The 16,256-nt window shown below is 42.7% G+C and overlaps 1 protein-coding gene across 1 annotated transcript in view; it reads right to left on the bottom strand.

The window, feature by feature from the left end:
- Positions 1–720: 720 nt before the first annotated feature.
- Positions 721–16,256, bottom strand: part of LOC124548219 (transcription factor Ken 1-like) — a 206,112-nt gene continuing 190,576 nt past the window's right edge. The window contains exons 3-4 of the mRNA XM_047125162.1: positions 10,437–11,156; positions 721–2,644 (exon numbers count right to left, since the gene is read on the bottom strand). Coding sequence (XP_046981118.1) covers positions 1,373–2,644; positions 10,437–11,156 — 1,992 coding nt within the window. The 3' untranslated portion in view covers positions 721–1,372. The remainder of the gene's footprint in view (positions 2,645–10,436; positions 11,157–16,256) is intronic.

Genomic DNA, 16,256 nt, shown 5'->3' on the forward strand with positions numbered 1-16,256 from the left:
ATGGAACATTACATTTAGAATTAAGGCACTTCTCGATGAAAGAGTTCAGGGGTGAACTCTTTCATCATGAAGTATGCTGGGAGAAACTGAAGTATCACAAGGCACTTCTCATTTACTAAACAGGTACAAAACCATAAACAATATGTTATCATTTCAAGCAGTAGCTGCTGATCAGATTTTGAGTGTCATGTAACATGCATCACATTGTAAGATCTGAGGCCCCAATCTTGTGAGAAACAGCTGTTATTCAAATCCTTGAATTTCATACGCTATGCAACTTTTGCTTATAGCCTATGTGTTATTGTAGTCCATAGTGACAAACAGAGAGGCAAAATGTGATTTTATTGTTGATTCTTCATGCATTATAAAGTTGACTATATAATATAAGGAACTACCTTGTTTTATATGTGGTTGTGTAGGTTCTCAACAACTTACAGTTTTCTGGCTTTAGCTATTGGCAACATGAACAAATAAACAAAGCTTGTTGCTTTACTTTTCCAATCAACACTTTTCATGTGAGCCATGTAATTTATTATGCACAACCAGTGCAAATGCTAGGCTAATTTATCAAATGCATTTGTTTGGAGTCCTGCCATCTTTGCTATATCACTAATGGAACACTGAGAAAAACATAGGTTTCTATGAATACAGTCCTGCTATCTCATGTGATCATGTGAATGTGTGCCTGAATAGACTGCATTGGGATCCTGTACCCTAATGCTTCAATTTTTCCAGCCCAAAGCTAAAATGGTTTTGGTCCCATAGAAGAAAAACACAAATAAATATTACAAATCAATATTTGTAAATCTGATACAGTGAGTATTTCAAGAGACAAGCAATTTTAGAAATTAAGGGGCTCCAAAGTCCTCCTGCCACTCTCCTACATGAATTTGATTTTGGGAAATTGGAGGCTCGTACCCTTACTCCTTAATCTGTTCTTTAAATTTCTACTGCATAATTTTGGTTAGCAAGCTGGTGCTAATTTATCATTTTTAAGAAGAAAAATAAATCACACACAATTAGCAGTTGCCTTCAAGACAGGCATCAATATTTTTAAATAAATGATTATAAGAACCATTGTCCCTGTTTACTATTTTTTTCAGTTTGTTTTCCCTTAATTCTCAGGTTCCCTCTTATAAACTCACCAGAAAGTAATCTAAGTGACAAAAACGTGTTTACAAAACTGCAGCTTCAACTGTGAAAGCAGTAATTTTCAGAGCAATGTGGTACATTTACAGGTATTCACAGTATGAAAACAGTTGGAATTTGCTCCGCACTGCTTATTAATTTACCCTGTATCATATCACTCTGAACATAAGAAGCAGTAGCCCACCACAAATGGTGACTAGTGGAGCACAGGATGCGACACATCCTATCCATGGAGGTTTTTGCTCAACAGCAAATTATTGTGGGGTCCTGACAAGTGTCGTATGAGCTCTTGTAGTGTTTCAAATGACATCTGGCAGAAACAGCAGCTGAAGCGGCCTTCACCACCTTCGTTGATGACATTCCTATGCACAGAACACAAATGCTTGAGGAGGTGAGCCTTCTGCTTGAACATAGCAACACACAGACGACAAGCGAACGGCTTCTCTCCAGTGTGCACTCGCAAATGTGTCTTTAGGTTCCAGCTCATACCAAACTGCTTGCCACAGTACTGGCAGCGGTACTCACGCACAGCGACCACTTTGTTGTTGGATGCAACCACAGGCTTGACATCGGCTGCTGCGGCAGATGCCGTGGTGCCTGACTCACTGTCTGCTGTAGCCCCAGTGCCAGCACCAGTACCACAGCCACCTCCAGCAGAGCGAGCTGCTGCTGCCGCCAGTGCAGACACAAAACCTGCGGTGCCACCTCCAGGTGTGCCACTCCCATCGTCTACTGCTGCTGTTGCCGCGGTGCCCGCACCTGCGGCTACCAGAGACCACGAGCTCCAGTGCGGGACCTCCCCACGTGGCACCAGATCCAGTGGCTGCTGCCCTCCACCAGGGGGTGGAGGCGGCTGTGGTGGTGGTGCTGCCTGCTGGTGGGTGTGGTGATGGTGGTGATGGTGCCGCTGCTGGTGGTGGTGGTGGTGATGTTGCTGCTGGTGGTGGTGATACTTGTCATCAGGCCCTGGAGATGAGCGATCGGGAGCAGCGACAGCCGTCGGGGGTGGAGCAGGTAAATATGGTGGCGGTGGGGGTGGGGGTGCCGGCAGCAGGCGTGGGCTGGGGCTGCTGTGCAGGTGCCTGTGATGTGGCACGTCATCCAGGTAGGATGGGCACAACGGCACGAAGGGCGGGTTCTGTGCTGGCGAGTTGTGAAAACCTGGCCGGCGCTTGCGGTGAGGGGTCACCACATAGTTCTCAGGCGATGTGCGGATGAGTGGTGCATCATCATCGGCTGCCACCCTGACATCCACATCCGGGTCACTATACACGTCTCCAAACATCTGTTTCCGTTTGACACGCTGCGCCGCCACCAGCAGCTGCCTCTTGTAGTCCTGATGGTGTTGCGGCTGTTGGTGGTGGTGATGTTGGTGGTGGTGGTGCAGGATTGTGTGTTGGACTGTCTGCTGACGTATCTCACTTTCATTCAATCTGTCTCGGGAGTTCTCCTGTGGCTGGGCTGGGGCGCTGCTCGGGCGTCTCTTGCACGGCATCTGCAGAGGAAAGGAACTCCTTTATTTAGCTGTTAGGGTAATTTCAGCATAGAACTTGGGAGAAAAATATAAGCTGCACGTAATATAATGGTAATAATAATACAAATAATAGTAGTAGTAATGGCCTATTAACCTACAAGATCGTATCATGACTCATCTAAAAACAAGTATAACAACAAGTCAAGTGTAAACTGGGAAGATATCAAATAGGATTCTAAAATGGTTTGTCACCAATAGAACAGATGTGACAGTTTTGTTTGTAACAAAAAACTCTGCTATCAATAACAATTTTCCTTTTTTGTTTACTGCATGATGTATTTCTGGAAATAATTTCCATTATCAAGTTTGTTTTTCATGTAGCCCAACATTTTTGGAATGATGTTTGCTACATGTGAGATGCTGGACTGTTCTGGTGCCTTTACTGTAGTATAAATGTGTGCACTTTTGAAGCTCTTATTGTAAATATTGACTTACTTGGAAAAGAAAAATCTCCATCAGTACTTGGAAGGGCCATTGTTGTTTACTGCATAATGTCTGACGTCTGCATTGTAACACAATGCATTACCAAACTGTTAATGCTACCTGGTACGTCCAGAAAGTGTTCATTACAAATGAGAGTCACATCACGAGAGACAAATGACTGTATGGAAAATTTCAGCAAAGTGGAGCAACAGCATGCATTGCCTTGATAACTCTGTCATGAGAGCATGTGATGTTGGGTGAGAAGAAGACAATCAGCAGAGGCAGTGCAATTTCCTGACCACCTTAATCATCTGAACTTTCTCCCTGTGTAATTTACTAATGAGGCAAGTTGAAGGGTCATGTGTGCTCAAGTAACCCTCACAGACTGGCAGAGCTACATCAGAACACTGAAAATGCTGTTGCTGCTACCCCTCAGGCAGAGCTGCTATGCGTGTATCTCAATCTGAAAATTGAGTGCAGCACCGAACAAATGTCAATGGTCGCCATTTCCAACATTTTCATGATGTACGTTAACAAGGTTCAATCCATGCCAATTTTACTGTAGATAATTTCCTGGCCAGTTTTGTTTTGCCCAGAGGAGGACAATACATATCAATGTTCATAGCTTTTAAAAAGACATAAAACATCATTGACGCTGTTACATTACGTAACATACTGGCAGAAATAGAAGTTGATGAAAATCTAATAAGGATTATTGAACAGCTGTGACACACACAATCTTTCAAATGAAATGTTAAGTGTCTCTCTAAATCCTTTGAAATTACAACAGCAATTTCACAGGGAAATGGGCTCCCATCACTCTCTTTCAACTGTGTATTGAGGGAAAGGATACAACAAGTTACATGGAATCAAAATCTTGGACTTTTTTTGAACCTTTAGTGGTTAACAGCAAAAAGAGTGGGGTGAAAATAAACAATCTAGTTTTTGTAGATAACATAGTCATAATGAAAGAATATTTTGAAACAGTAACTGAAGAAATTAATATGCTGAAAGAAGTAGCAGAGCAAACTGGCTTGAAAATATTTCCAAAAAAACATGGATATAGTCAAATATCAACATTAAACAACAGGCTCATGACATTAAAGTGTTGGATAGCTTTAAATATTTGAGTGAATGGATTACAGAGTATGGGCCAGATAAAGAAACCTTGAAAATAAGTGCCAGAGAAATGGAAATAGTTCTGCAAGACAGACAAAACAGCTTACAAAAGGTATCTTCCATAAATACTCAAATTAATCATTACAATTCTGTAATAAAAGCATTGTGTCTATATGCATTTGAGTGTTTTAACATATTGGACAGATGTTTCAGGAGAATAAGGAAGAAAAGATGGAAAGATCTTTCACAATGTAATTGGTTCAAATAGTTAAAAATGGGACTAACATAAAATGTTAAAACAACAAAAGTATTCTTAAACAGAAAAATGCACAGACATGATGCACAAACTGTGGTGTCACCGCCAGACACCACACTTGCTAGGTGGTAGCCTTTAAATCGGCCATGGTCCGTTAGTATACGTCGGACCTGCGTGTCGCCACTATCAGTGATTGCAGACCGAGCGCCGCCACACGCCAGGTCTAGAGAGACTTCCTAGCACTCGCCCCAGGTGTACAACAGACTTTGCTAGTGATGGTTCACTGATAAAATACGCTCTCATTTGCTGAGACGATAGTTAGCATAGCCTTCAGCTACGTCATTTGCTACGACCTAGCAAGGCGCCATGTTCAGTTACTATTGATATTATGAATCATGTACAGTCAAGAGTGACGCTCATCATTAATGGATTAAAGTTAAGTACTCCACCAGCTACGTCCGTTTTTCTAAATTCTAATTTCCTTGACCTGTTCCAGACCTCACGCTAGCCTGCGTGAGCTAAAACGCGTGCCTTTCGGCTTCCTCTAGTAACCCGGTGTTGGCTCTCCTACCAACCCACAACACAAACAGTAACTTCAATTTTGTGAGCACATAAGCAGAATGAATGGTTGCAAATGGGCGAAATGTATTGTCAACATATTTGACTTAAAATCAAGAGGAACTGCCCAATACCACTTCTGACAGCTTTGTCCAAAATTCTTAAAAAAGGAATGTATTCAAGAATAGCATCACATATTTGTTAAAACCAAGTACTAACAAAACATCAGTTTGGTTTTCAAAAAGACTTTTTAACAGAAAATGCCATATAAGCTTTCCTAATCAAATACAAGGCGTGTGTTTTAAGTAAGGTACATTTGAACATAAGTACACAACAAAAGGTTATTTCAAAAAAGTAAATTTATTTTCAGAAAGTACATACTTCACTCCATTTTTCGACATAGTTGCCAAGTTTGTTCAAACATGTATCATACATCTCAACCAATTTTAAAATACCCTCATCAAAAAAACTTGCCGCCTGCTCCAATAACCAAGAGTTCACTGCCATTTCCACATCGTCGTCATCATTGTAACAGCTGCCACTGAGGTGTTGTTTGAAGTGGAGGAACAGATGGTAATCGCTCGGTGCAAAATCAGGACTGTACGTGGGTGGTCTAAAACTTCCCAGCTAAAACTGTTCAATAAATCGTGGGTCTGACCTGCAGTGTGAGGTCTTGCATTGTCATGGAGAAGGACAATTCCCTTTGACAGCATGCCGCATCTTTCGTTTAATCGTTCTGCGTAGCTTTCTCAGGGTTTGACAGTATGCTTCTGCATTGATAGTGGTTCCTCGTTGCATGAAGTTGACACCACGCCTATCCCAAAACACCGACGCCATGATTTTGTGCTGGGACAGGGTCTGTTTGGCCTTCACCTTTACAGGCAAGTGTGTGTGTCTCCATTCCATGCTCTGTTGTTTCGAGTCAGGCGTGATATGCAAAACCCATGTTTTGTCTCCAGTTACAATCTGACTCAAGATGCTGTCACCTTCTTAGTGATAATGAGTCAAGAACTTCATCGCACACTCAAATCTTTGGTTTTTGTGGTCCTCTGTTATGAGTTTTGGGACCCAATGGGAGCACAGTTGTTCAGAAACAATATTGTAAAGCACTGATCTCAACATGTCACGAAATTTGATTAAGAGACCTGTTATTGTGAAGTGCCTGTTCTCATGAATCCTTGCTTCAACTGAAGCCACCAAATTGTCTGTAATCAAAGAAGGGTGATTGGTGCGGTCCTCATCAAGGACATTGTCACGGCCATCTTTGAATTTTCATACCCACTTACGCACTTTGCTTTCACTCATAACAGTATCACCATACACTTTGCAAATCTGTTGATGAATTTCTTGCTGACAAAAACGGTATCACTGAGCATACCTCACACGCAGCAGGCGAGTTGATAATCTTAAACATTTTGAAAGTACAGAACAGAACCGTACAGATCAGCTACAGCGCTGAAACTGAGCACAATTGTCCCCGAGGCATGCTGGTACACAATGCACATGCTTGTTGCGGTATGCGCAAGAACTACTAGTGTCAACAACAAAATGGACCTTACTTAAAAAACATACCTTGTATTAAATGCTCTGAATAATTGAACATCACATTGGGATATTTTATGATCTCTCAAAGGCTGTGTGAATCATGAAATTCTTCTAGATAAGTTTAAGTAATGTGGTATGGGGGGGGGGGCAACACACAAATGATGTAATTCACATTTAACTGGAAGAATCTAGAAGATTGAAATTAACAGTACAGATGGCTTTCTAAAATCAGCATACTCCTCTAACTGGGGAGGTAACAAGAATGGTGTCCCACATGGTTCCGCTTTGGGTCCCTTATTGTTCCTAACAAATATTAACCCTTTAACTGCTCTAGACGTGTTAACATGCAAACAGAGCACACAGGGGCAGGCACAAAGGCGTGCGCGTTAACACGTCCAGAGCAGTTAAAGGGTTAATGACTTGCCACTCTATAATCATCTATAATCATGAACATGTAAAGCTGGTTCTTTTGTTGATGATACAAGTGTAGTAATCAGACCCAAGAAACAAGAATCAGCTGAGGAAATTGTAAATAATGTGTTTCAGAAAATTATTAAGTGCTTCTCTGCAAATGGAATGTCACTAAATTTTGAGAAAACACAGTACATATAATTCTGTGCAGTAAATGTCATAACAACATTGATAAATATAGAATGTGAACAGAAGCCTGTTGGTAAGGTGGAATGTTCAAAATTTCTGGGTGTGAGCATAGATGTTGGAAGGAACATTGATAATCTGCTGAAATGGTTAGGTTCAGCTACATATGCTATTGGGGTTACTGCAAATTTTGGTGATCAACTTATCAGCAAATTAGCCTACTATGCCTATTTTCATTCACTGCTTTCACATGGCATCATATTTTGGGGTAATTCATTATTAACAAAAAAGGTATTTATTGCACAAACATGTATAAGCAGAATAATAGCTGGGGCCCACCCAAGATCACCTTAAAGACATTTATTTAAGGAACTAGTGATATTCACAGTATCTTTGCAATATGTATATTCACTTATGAAATTTGTTATTAATAGCTCATCCCAGTTCAAAAATAATAGCACAGTACATAGCTACAACAGTAGAAGAAATCATGATCTTCACTATTCTGGGTTAAACCTGACTTTGGCACGGAACAGGGTGAATTATGCTGCCACAAACATCTTTGGTCATTTCCCAACCAGCATTAAAAGTCTGGCAGATAGCTAACCGACATTTAAAAACAAAGTAAAAGAATTTCTGAATCACAGCTCCTTCTACTCAGTAGACAAACTTTTAGATATTAAGAAGTGAAGAAAGTTTATTTTAAACTGACATGTTCCACATTACATCATTACAAAATGTTTTATTCATGATCTATGAAACAAGTATTAACTTGATGTAAAGTAATGCTACTGTGGTCCATGAACATCCAAAAAGATCCAGAGGAAATGGATGTAGAACCTAAAATTTGGGACTCCCCGACATGACTACTGAACGACAGGTGCCAAAGTCAGTGAGTTCCATGCTAAAAACAGTGAATTGATGAAAGACATCTGGTGAATTAATAAAATAATAAAAATAATTATTGTTAATGCATTTCTTCATGAATATCTCACGATATAAACGACTGTAACATTTAATAAAGGACTGAAGCCTTAGTACAACTTCTTATGAGGGTGATTATGGAAAAACATAAAAAAGTCATATACATAGTTATTGTACTATTGTAGAGCAATAGTTACAGTAAAACTTAAGGTACACTTATATTTTAGTTTCGAAGTTTGGGGCCTATATTCATGATAAATAAATAAGGTCTTACAAAGGCTACGTGGAACTACTTGGAAATGTGCAGTGTCCTTAGAATATGGACACATGAATGCTGTGACTAAATTTATAAGCAGGTAATATACAGTATTTAGTGCCAGTAGACCACCTGTTTGCCTTTTATTGCTTCATTATTTTATAGGGGCTTGTCACAGTTACAGCAGATCACTGTGACCTAAAATCAACTATTGTGTGCATTAATGGTAGTCCACATTTTTGTAGGTGGGTCAGTCATCTATAGCTGAAGTAAAGAATAGCAGTGAGCATGTGGATTGTTTATCATGTAGAAAAACCAACACAATAGTAATTACAATTGCACAGTTATATGTTTCGTTACTGGCTGGACTCACATTGAAATATCCTGTCCTCCAGAATTAATGAAATTGAAGAAGAGCTAAAGAGATAGACAGAAAGAGACATCTATGATGTATGATGCCAATAGAAGCCACAGTGTTTCAGCGTTACCTACACTGCTCCAACATCTGATCCTTGGTTGTCATATGTAATTAAATGAATGCACAAATCCATATGGGTATATTGTAGGGCTGTTTGAGGAAGAATGTTCAGGAATCAGATCCCAAAGGCCTTCTGATCTTCCAGCAAGGTAACGACTCGAAACGTAATGTATCTGAGCTGCCCCAAAGACTCCACTACCGCCAGTCCTTAGCCTGATCAAACGTCTATTGGCAAAAATGCATATGAAGGTACCACAAACAGCAACACAATATGAAATCAGAAAACTTTTGAAATCAAAGTCTAAAATACACAATACTGAAGGTCTGGAAATCTGTAGTCATTAGCTCAAACATGAAAGTTCAAGTTTCATGGATGTTTGTTTATGGATCATTCTGATACCAAAATACAGGGATTGGACAAAGCTCTGGAAACACCATGTGAAATGTATGCTTGGATATAAATACATACGCTTGCCAAGGCTGCAGATGGCACTGTTATATCTGACAATGGATGGAATTTGTACAATGTCCTCAATATATTGCAAGTGTCAGTCATGGTCAGAACATTGTTCTGTGTAGCTGCAAGTGCATTATGTTGGAGCTGATTGAGGGAACTCCACAACAAGAAGCTGTGGGGTGAGCTGGAGTTACAAAACCCTTCATCAGTAATGGAACTGATCGTAACAGGAAAATTGGGTGCCAGGGCCGTAAAACCTGGACTATGCTGCATGTGAAGAATGTCATTTGGTTAGATGAATCCTGTTTCACATTGTTTCCAACTTCTGACTGAGTTTATATTCCAAGAATGAAATGTGGCGGGGGTTTGGTGATGATTTGGGCAATTGAGAATTTGTGGGACAGCTGGCCACAGCGCTGATATCCCTGCAGTGCCTTCCAGAACTCACTGACTCTCTCCCTGCATGTCTCACAGTGGTCCTTGCTGCAAATGGCAGTTAGTCAGGCTTCTGACAGAATAGTCACATTAATGTGTCTGGCAGTGTATTTTGAACGTGTAGAAAATAAATACGAAGAAATTCATAGATCTCAATGCCATCATTATAAATACTTCAAAATGACTCAGTATCCACATTTCGGGCAGTATTTTTGGGAGAGTTCCCTTGATTTGGAGACAAATGCAGCATTTAGAAACTGCCTCTCTGCAGTACTAGCTCACTGACATTTAACAACAGAGACAGACGCTACTGGCTCACCTGTTGTTGGTTAACATTATTTCTATGGTAATTCTTTACATTTGTGTGTGTAGGGGGGGTGGGGGGTGTTTTTCTGTATATCTTCTCTTTTGGTTTCCTGGTTTCTGTAGCTCAGCTCAATGAGATATTCAGTTGCTGTGCACAGTAATCTTTTGTTTCCTTTTGCCTTGAAAATGATGAGCTTTTTGTTCGTGGAAATACTGGAGAGTGTCAAGGGTGCTATCTGGCTGCATTCCCTTAAGTTGTTGGAACATTCAGTAATGCAGAGCAGGGACTTATACAAAGACATGTTGTACCAGCTGCAGTAGTAGATGAAATATGGAAAGAGATGGGAAAAAAAGGAACTGGCGAAATAATGCGATATTCAGGTCGGCACCGCAGCTAACCTCTGGCACGCCATCCCTGCTGTCCGCTTCGTCAGCCCCACGGCTGTCGCCCTCGCCTTCGCCCTCGCCGGTGTCCCTGTCCGCGTCTGGTGCCGACTCGGAGGACCTGGAGTTGCGCAGTGGGCTGCGCGAATGTGCGCGCTCGGCGTCGGCCAGAGACAGGTTGACGGGGTTGAGCGAGCTGCGGCGCCGCTGCGGGATGCCGCCCGCTGGGGGTGTCGGCGTCGCGCCGCCCCCGCCTACGCCGTAGCCCTCGCGACTCTCGTCCTCGCTGTCGGTGCGCCCGCCGCTGCCCGCCTGCGCCGCCGAGTCCTCGCCATCTCCCTCGGCATCGGCGTCTTCCGCATTGGCATCCTCCTCCGCGTCCGTGTCCGAGTGCAGCTCCTGCTTTATGGCTACCTGCGCAGCGCCGGGGAGCTGCGGCCCGCTCTCGGTAGCAGGGTCGAGTGGAGGCGGCGGCGGCGCCGCTGCCGCCTCCGCCGCGACGGCCGCCGTCGCCACCCCCGCATCGCTGTCGGGACTTCCCTGGGGGGAGTCAGCGACCGCAGGTGCGGCCGCAGGGACCGGACTCGAGCCCAACGTCCGCCTTCGAGTAGCGGAGGAGCAGCCAGCTTCCTCGATTCTGGCGCCATCTTCTTCCGCCTTTTTTTCTTCGTGGACGAAGTCCGATTTTATTTCGAGTAAGGTAATTAGTTCCTGAAGGCTGGCAATGTCACCCGCCTGAAACAGAGACAATATCGAGGTATAGAATGAGTCGGGTCTGGGCGTGAACACACTTAAAAAAAAAAAGAAAAAAGAAAGAAAAATATCGATGCACTATGAAGGAATTATCCGGATGGGATGGAAGCAGATAGGTGTCAGGTAAATGTACAGACAAACAAATGATTATAATTTCAGAAAACAGGAATGATTTATTCAAGAGAAAGAGCTACACAAATTGAGAAAGTCAGTAAGCGTAGGTACACCCCTGGCCCTTACACAACCAGCTAGCCGTCCTGGCATCAGTGATAGAGTTCCTGTATGTCCTTTTGTCCCAAATTCGGTCCAACTGGCGCGTTACATCGTCAAAATCTCGAGGTAATTGAAATGCACTACCGATAATGCTCCAAACGTTCTCGATTGGGGGGAGAGATCCGGCGACCATGCTGGTCTAGCTAGGACTCGGCAAGCTTGAAGACAAGCAGTAGAAACTCTGGCCGTGTGCAGTCTGGAATTATCTTGCTGAAATGTAAGCCCAGGATGGCTTGTCTTCAAGAGCAACAAAACGGGACATAGAATATCGTCAACATATCGCTGTGTTGTACAGGCGCTGCAGATGAAAACCAAAGGGTCCTGCGATAAAAAAGAAAATGGCACTCCTAACCATCAATCCTGGTTGGCGGGCAGTACGGCAGTCGACAGTCAGGTTGGCTTTCCACCGCTGTCGGGGAGGGGGGGGGGAGGGGGGGGGGATTACAGGCTTGAAGGCGTGTCCAGAGACGCTGACGCTCCCGACTGTTGTGGGATACCAATCTGACTGTAGTCCGCCATACGGCGCGGAAACCAGGAATGGTGGTCTGGGGTGCCATTTACTGGCCTTCATGGCAAGCCTTCCTGGGCTCACCTTTCAGAAAGGTAATACCCGCCCGCACGTGGCGAGAGTTCCTACTTTTTATTACTTGCCGTCGTGTTAGCCAAGTCCTACCTTTGCCAGCATGGTAGTCGGATTGCTCCCCAATTGACAACGATTGTAGCGTTATGGGCGGAGCCCTCCAATCAGCTCGGGATTTTGACAAACTAAGGCGCCAATTGGACAGAATCTGGCACAATATCACTAAGGAGGATATTCAATATTGTATAAATCAATACTACTCCGAATAATTGCTTGTATAAGATCCAGGTCTAAGTCGAGACAAGGCCCCGGGAGTAGACAACATTCCATTAGACTACTGACAGCCGTGGGACAGCCAGGACTAACAAAACTCTACCATCTAGTGAGCAAGATGTATGAGACGGGCGAAATACCCTTAGACTTCAAGAAGAATATAATAATTCCAATACCAAAGAAAGCAGGTGTTGACAGATGTGAAAATTACCGAACTATCAGTTTAATAAGCCACGGCTGCAAAATACTAACACGAATTCTTTACCGACGAATGGAAAAACTGGTAGAAGCTGACCTAGGAAAAGATCAGTTTGGATTCCGTAGAAATGTTGCAACACGTGAGGCAATACTGACCCTACGACTTATCTTAGAAGATAGCTTAAGGAAAGGCAAACGTACGCTTCTAGTATTTGTAGACTTAGAGAAAGCTTTTGACAATGTTGACTGGAATACTCTCTTTCAAATTCTGAAGGTGGCAGGGGTAAATACAGGGAGCGAAAGGCTATTTACAATTTGTACAGAAACCAGATGGCAGTTATAAGAGTCGAGGGACATGAAAGGGAAGCAGTGGTTGGGAAGGGAGTGAGACAGGGTTGTAGCCTATCCCCGATGTTATTCAGTCTGTATATTGAGCAAGCAGTAAAGGAAACAAAAGTAAAATTCGGACTAGGAATTAAAATCCATGGAGAAGAAATAAAAACTTTGAGGTTCGGCGATGACATTGTAATTCTGTCAGAGACAGCATAGGACCTGGAAGAGCAGCTGAACGGAATGGACAGTGTCTTGAAAGAAGGATATAAGATGAACATCAACAAAAGCAAAACGAGGATAATGGAATGTAGTCGAATTAAATCGGGTGATGCTGCTGGAATTAGATTACGAAAGGAGATGCTTAAAGTAGTAAATTTGTTTTGCTATTTGGGGAGCAAAGTAACCCATGATGGTCGAAGTAGAGAGGATATAAAATGTATACTGGCAATGACAAGGAAAAACCAAGAGATGAATACACTAAGCAGATTCATAAGGATGTAGGTTGCACTACGTACTGGGAATGATGAAGCTTGCACAGGATAGAGTAGCACGGAGAGCTGCATGAAACCACTCTCTGGACTGAAGACCACAACAACAACAAGACCCAGAGCTGGATTAAAGCATACTGACTTCCTCAATTTGTGTAATTTCGTCTCTTGAATAAATCATCCAATCTTTTTTTTTTTTTTTTTTTTTTTTTTTTTTTGAAACTGTAATTACTTGTTTGTCGGCAGATGTGCATCACATCAGCCAATCTCCGTTCCCTTCGGATAATTCCTTCGTGATATGTCGTTTTTTTTTTTTGTCTTATAGTGCACTGTGTTCCATACTCATCGTCGCAAGGGTATTTTCGAACACCATAGCTGCGGACAGTTTTAGATGGGTAGTGCTACGTAATTTGCCGCTTAAGACCGGGCCTGAACATCACGTTTAACCACACTGGCATCCTAAGCAAGGAATTCGGCTGCAGCCGCTATCAATGCTACTGTTTTGGGTTTGCGTTGCTCTTTCTTTTCTTTTCTTACTATGAAATCAGTGGAGAGACCAATGCTAGTCAAGAGCGTATCGAATGCGTAGCGGGACAGGCCACCGCCAAAAGGGGGCACAGAGGAGGTGCAAAAACTGGACGAAGAAGCCAAAAATAAGACTTTTTTAGAGTTAATTGCGAGAGGTTACGTCGGTTCTCTTACCCATCGTGATCCTATCTGCTCTCTACAAGAAGATGGCTTTCCATCGAACCGACCCTATACGCACACTGTTGTCACAGTGTCATTTCGTCCAAGTAGCGTCAGAAAGAAATGCCTACTACCGAAGAGACGTCTATCGCTAACGTAATTTGTGCGGCAACGATGTACTTGGTGAACACAGCTACCGCCTATACAATTAGCTCTTGTTCAACAACCGAACTCGCCCTGTCACTTCACTACGGTGTAGTGGATGATGAAGAGCATTGACAGTTTCCTATTTGGATATTTTGAAGGCTGCTTCAAAGTGTGAGTTATGAGAAGCTTATCCAAAAATGAAGATAGCTTTGGAGATATTTAAGACAAGGCGCTTATCCAAACAACGAAATACTTTTGGGCACATTTAAGGCAGGTCCACCATTTTTAACGCTATTTCAGTAAATTAATATGATTAATAACCTACCTAACCCATTAAGGACCAAGCATTAGAATAATAAAAAAATTTGAAAATAATGTTTATTTGATCTAATTGTACACTAATATAGACATAAATATACAAAAAAATATACAGGTCCTAATTAAGGTACAGCGAAATGTTGTATTTACGCAACTTTGGGACTATAAGGAGTCTTATTTCGTTCTCTTATGAAATGTTTGAAAACAGTTTGAATGGAGATGCACATTACATTTTTTGAATCTGTAAATTGTTGCACTTTTACAAAACCTACATCTTATTCTTGCTTTGTCTTCCTCCTCTATTATTATGTGGCCTACATCGTCATAGCGTATTTCTTTCGAAAGAGAGCATTTGGAGGGACGTCCGTAAGTGCATTTTCCTCTGTCCTGAAGAGTTGCAGTTTTTCTCTTTCCTTCATTCTCGACTCCAGTACCTTCTGATTTCGTTAGGGGCATGCGTAAGTATGATCGAAATTCAAGTTGTAACACATTTCCTTCATTTGCAAGATTGTATATTTTCCATGAATTCACAGAACTCAGAACTCGTCCAGAGCGGTTGATTTGGGGGGAGGAGACCGAACTGCGAGGTCATCGGTCTCATCGGATTAGGGAAGGATGGGGAAGGAATTTGGCCGTTCCCTCTCAAAGGAACCATCCCGGCATTTGCCTGAAGCGATTTAGGGAAATCACAGAAAACCGAAATCAGGATGGGGATTGAACTGTCGTCCTCCCGAATGCTAGTCCAGTGTGCTAACCACTGCGCCACCTCGCTCGGTATGAGTTCACAATTACACTGCCTACCAAGTTGGTGAAGAGAAGCCACCACGATTTCTTGCCTCTTATTCGAATTATGTAATTGGCAGTTGTCATTCCACTGAGCGCAGAGGTTATTGATAATGTTCGAAGGAGCTTGGAGAACTCTCCAAAGAAATCCTTGCGTCAGTTGCGCCAGGAGACAGGCATTTCATATGGCACATGTCAGGGAGCTGCGAAGAAATCGGCACTGCGACCATACTGTGGGTACATGATGCAAGCATTGCAAGAAATAGATCATGAGAAAAGAATGCGTCACTGTCGATGGTTTCAGGGGTTTCTTATTCAATGTTCAGACATCATCTCCATAACCTGGTTTACAGATGAGGCATGGTTCCATCTGTCACGTTACACCAACACACAAACACAGCAGATGCTGAGCTGGTGTAAACCCCCACATCATCCACGAAATACCATCACATGAGGAAAAGGTTGGAGTGTAATGCGCGATGTCAGCTTCCAGGATTGTTGGCCCCACTTTCTTCGACACAGCCGTAGAGATTTCATTTCACGCGGGCTTCTTCAATACATTTGTGGAGCAGCTGGATGACGACCGACCAGCTCACAAAAAGTTATTTCCACGTGTCACACGCCTAACGCCTCCATGCAACTGTAGCCAGTTTCTTTCATGACCGAATAATCTCAAAAGATTTGTGGCTTCCCCCTAAACACCTGACCTACACCCCCGCTCGCCTCCCCCTCCCCCCACCCCCTCCAGATTTTTACCTCGTCGAGGTACCTTAAAAGCCGAGTGTACAAGAATATACCACGGACAACACTGCAGAACTCCGTGGAGCCAGAACACACGAAACAGCCAACATTGGCGAGAATACAATTAACGGAACGTCGCGGAATACGATGAAACGAGTACAGTCGTACATAAGTAATCTCCCAATTGTTTATTATAATCTCCAAAAATTGGAAATATGAGTCATTACTAGTTCAGATTTTATGACTCAATAAAGTAGTTTA

This window comes from Schistocerca americana, chromosome 1, assembly GCF_021461395.2.
Source record: "Schistocerca americana isolate TAMUIC-IGC-003095 chromosome 1, iqSchAmer2.1, whole genome shotgun sequence".
NCBI classification, from domain to species: Eukaryota; Metazoa; Arthropoda; class Insecta; order Orthoptera; family Acrididae; genus Schistocerca; species Schistocerca americana.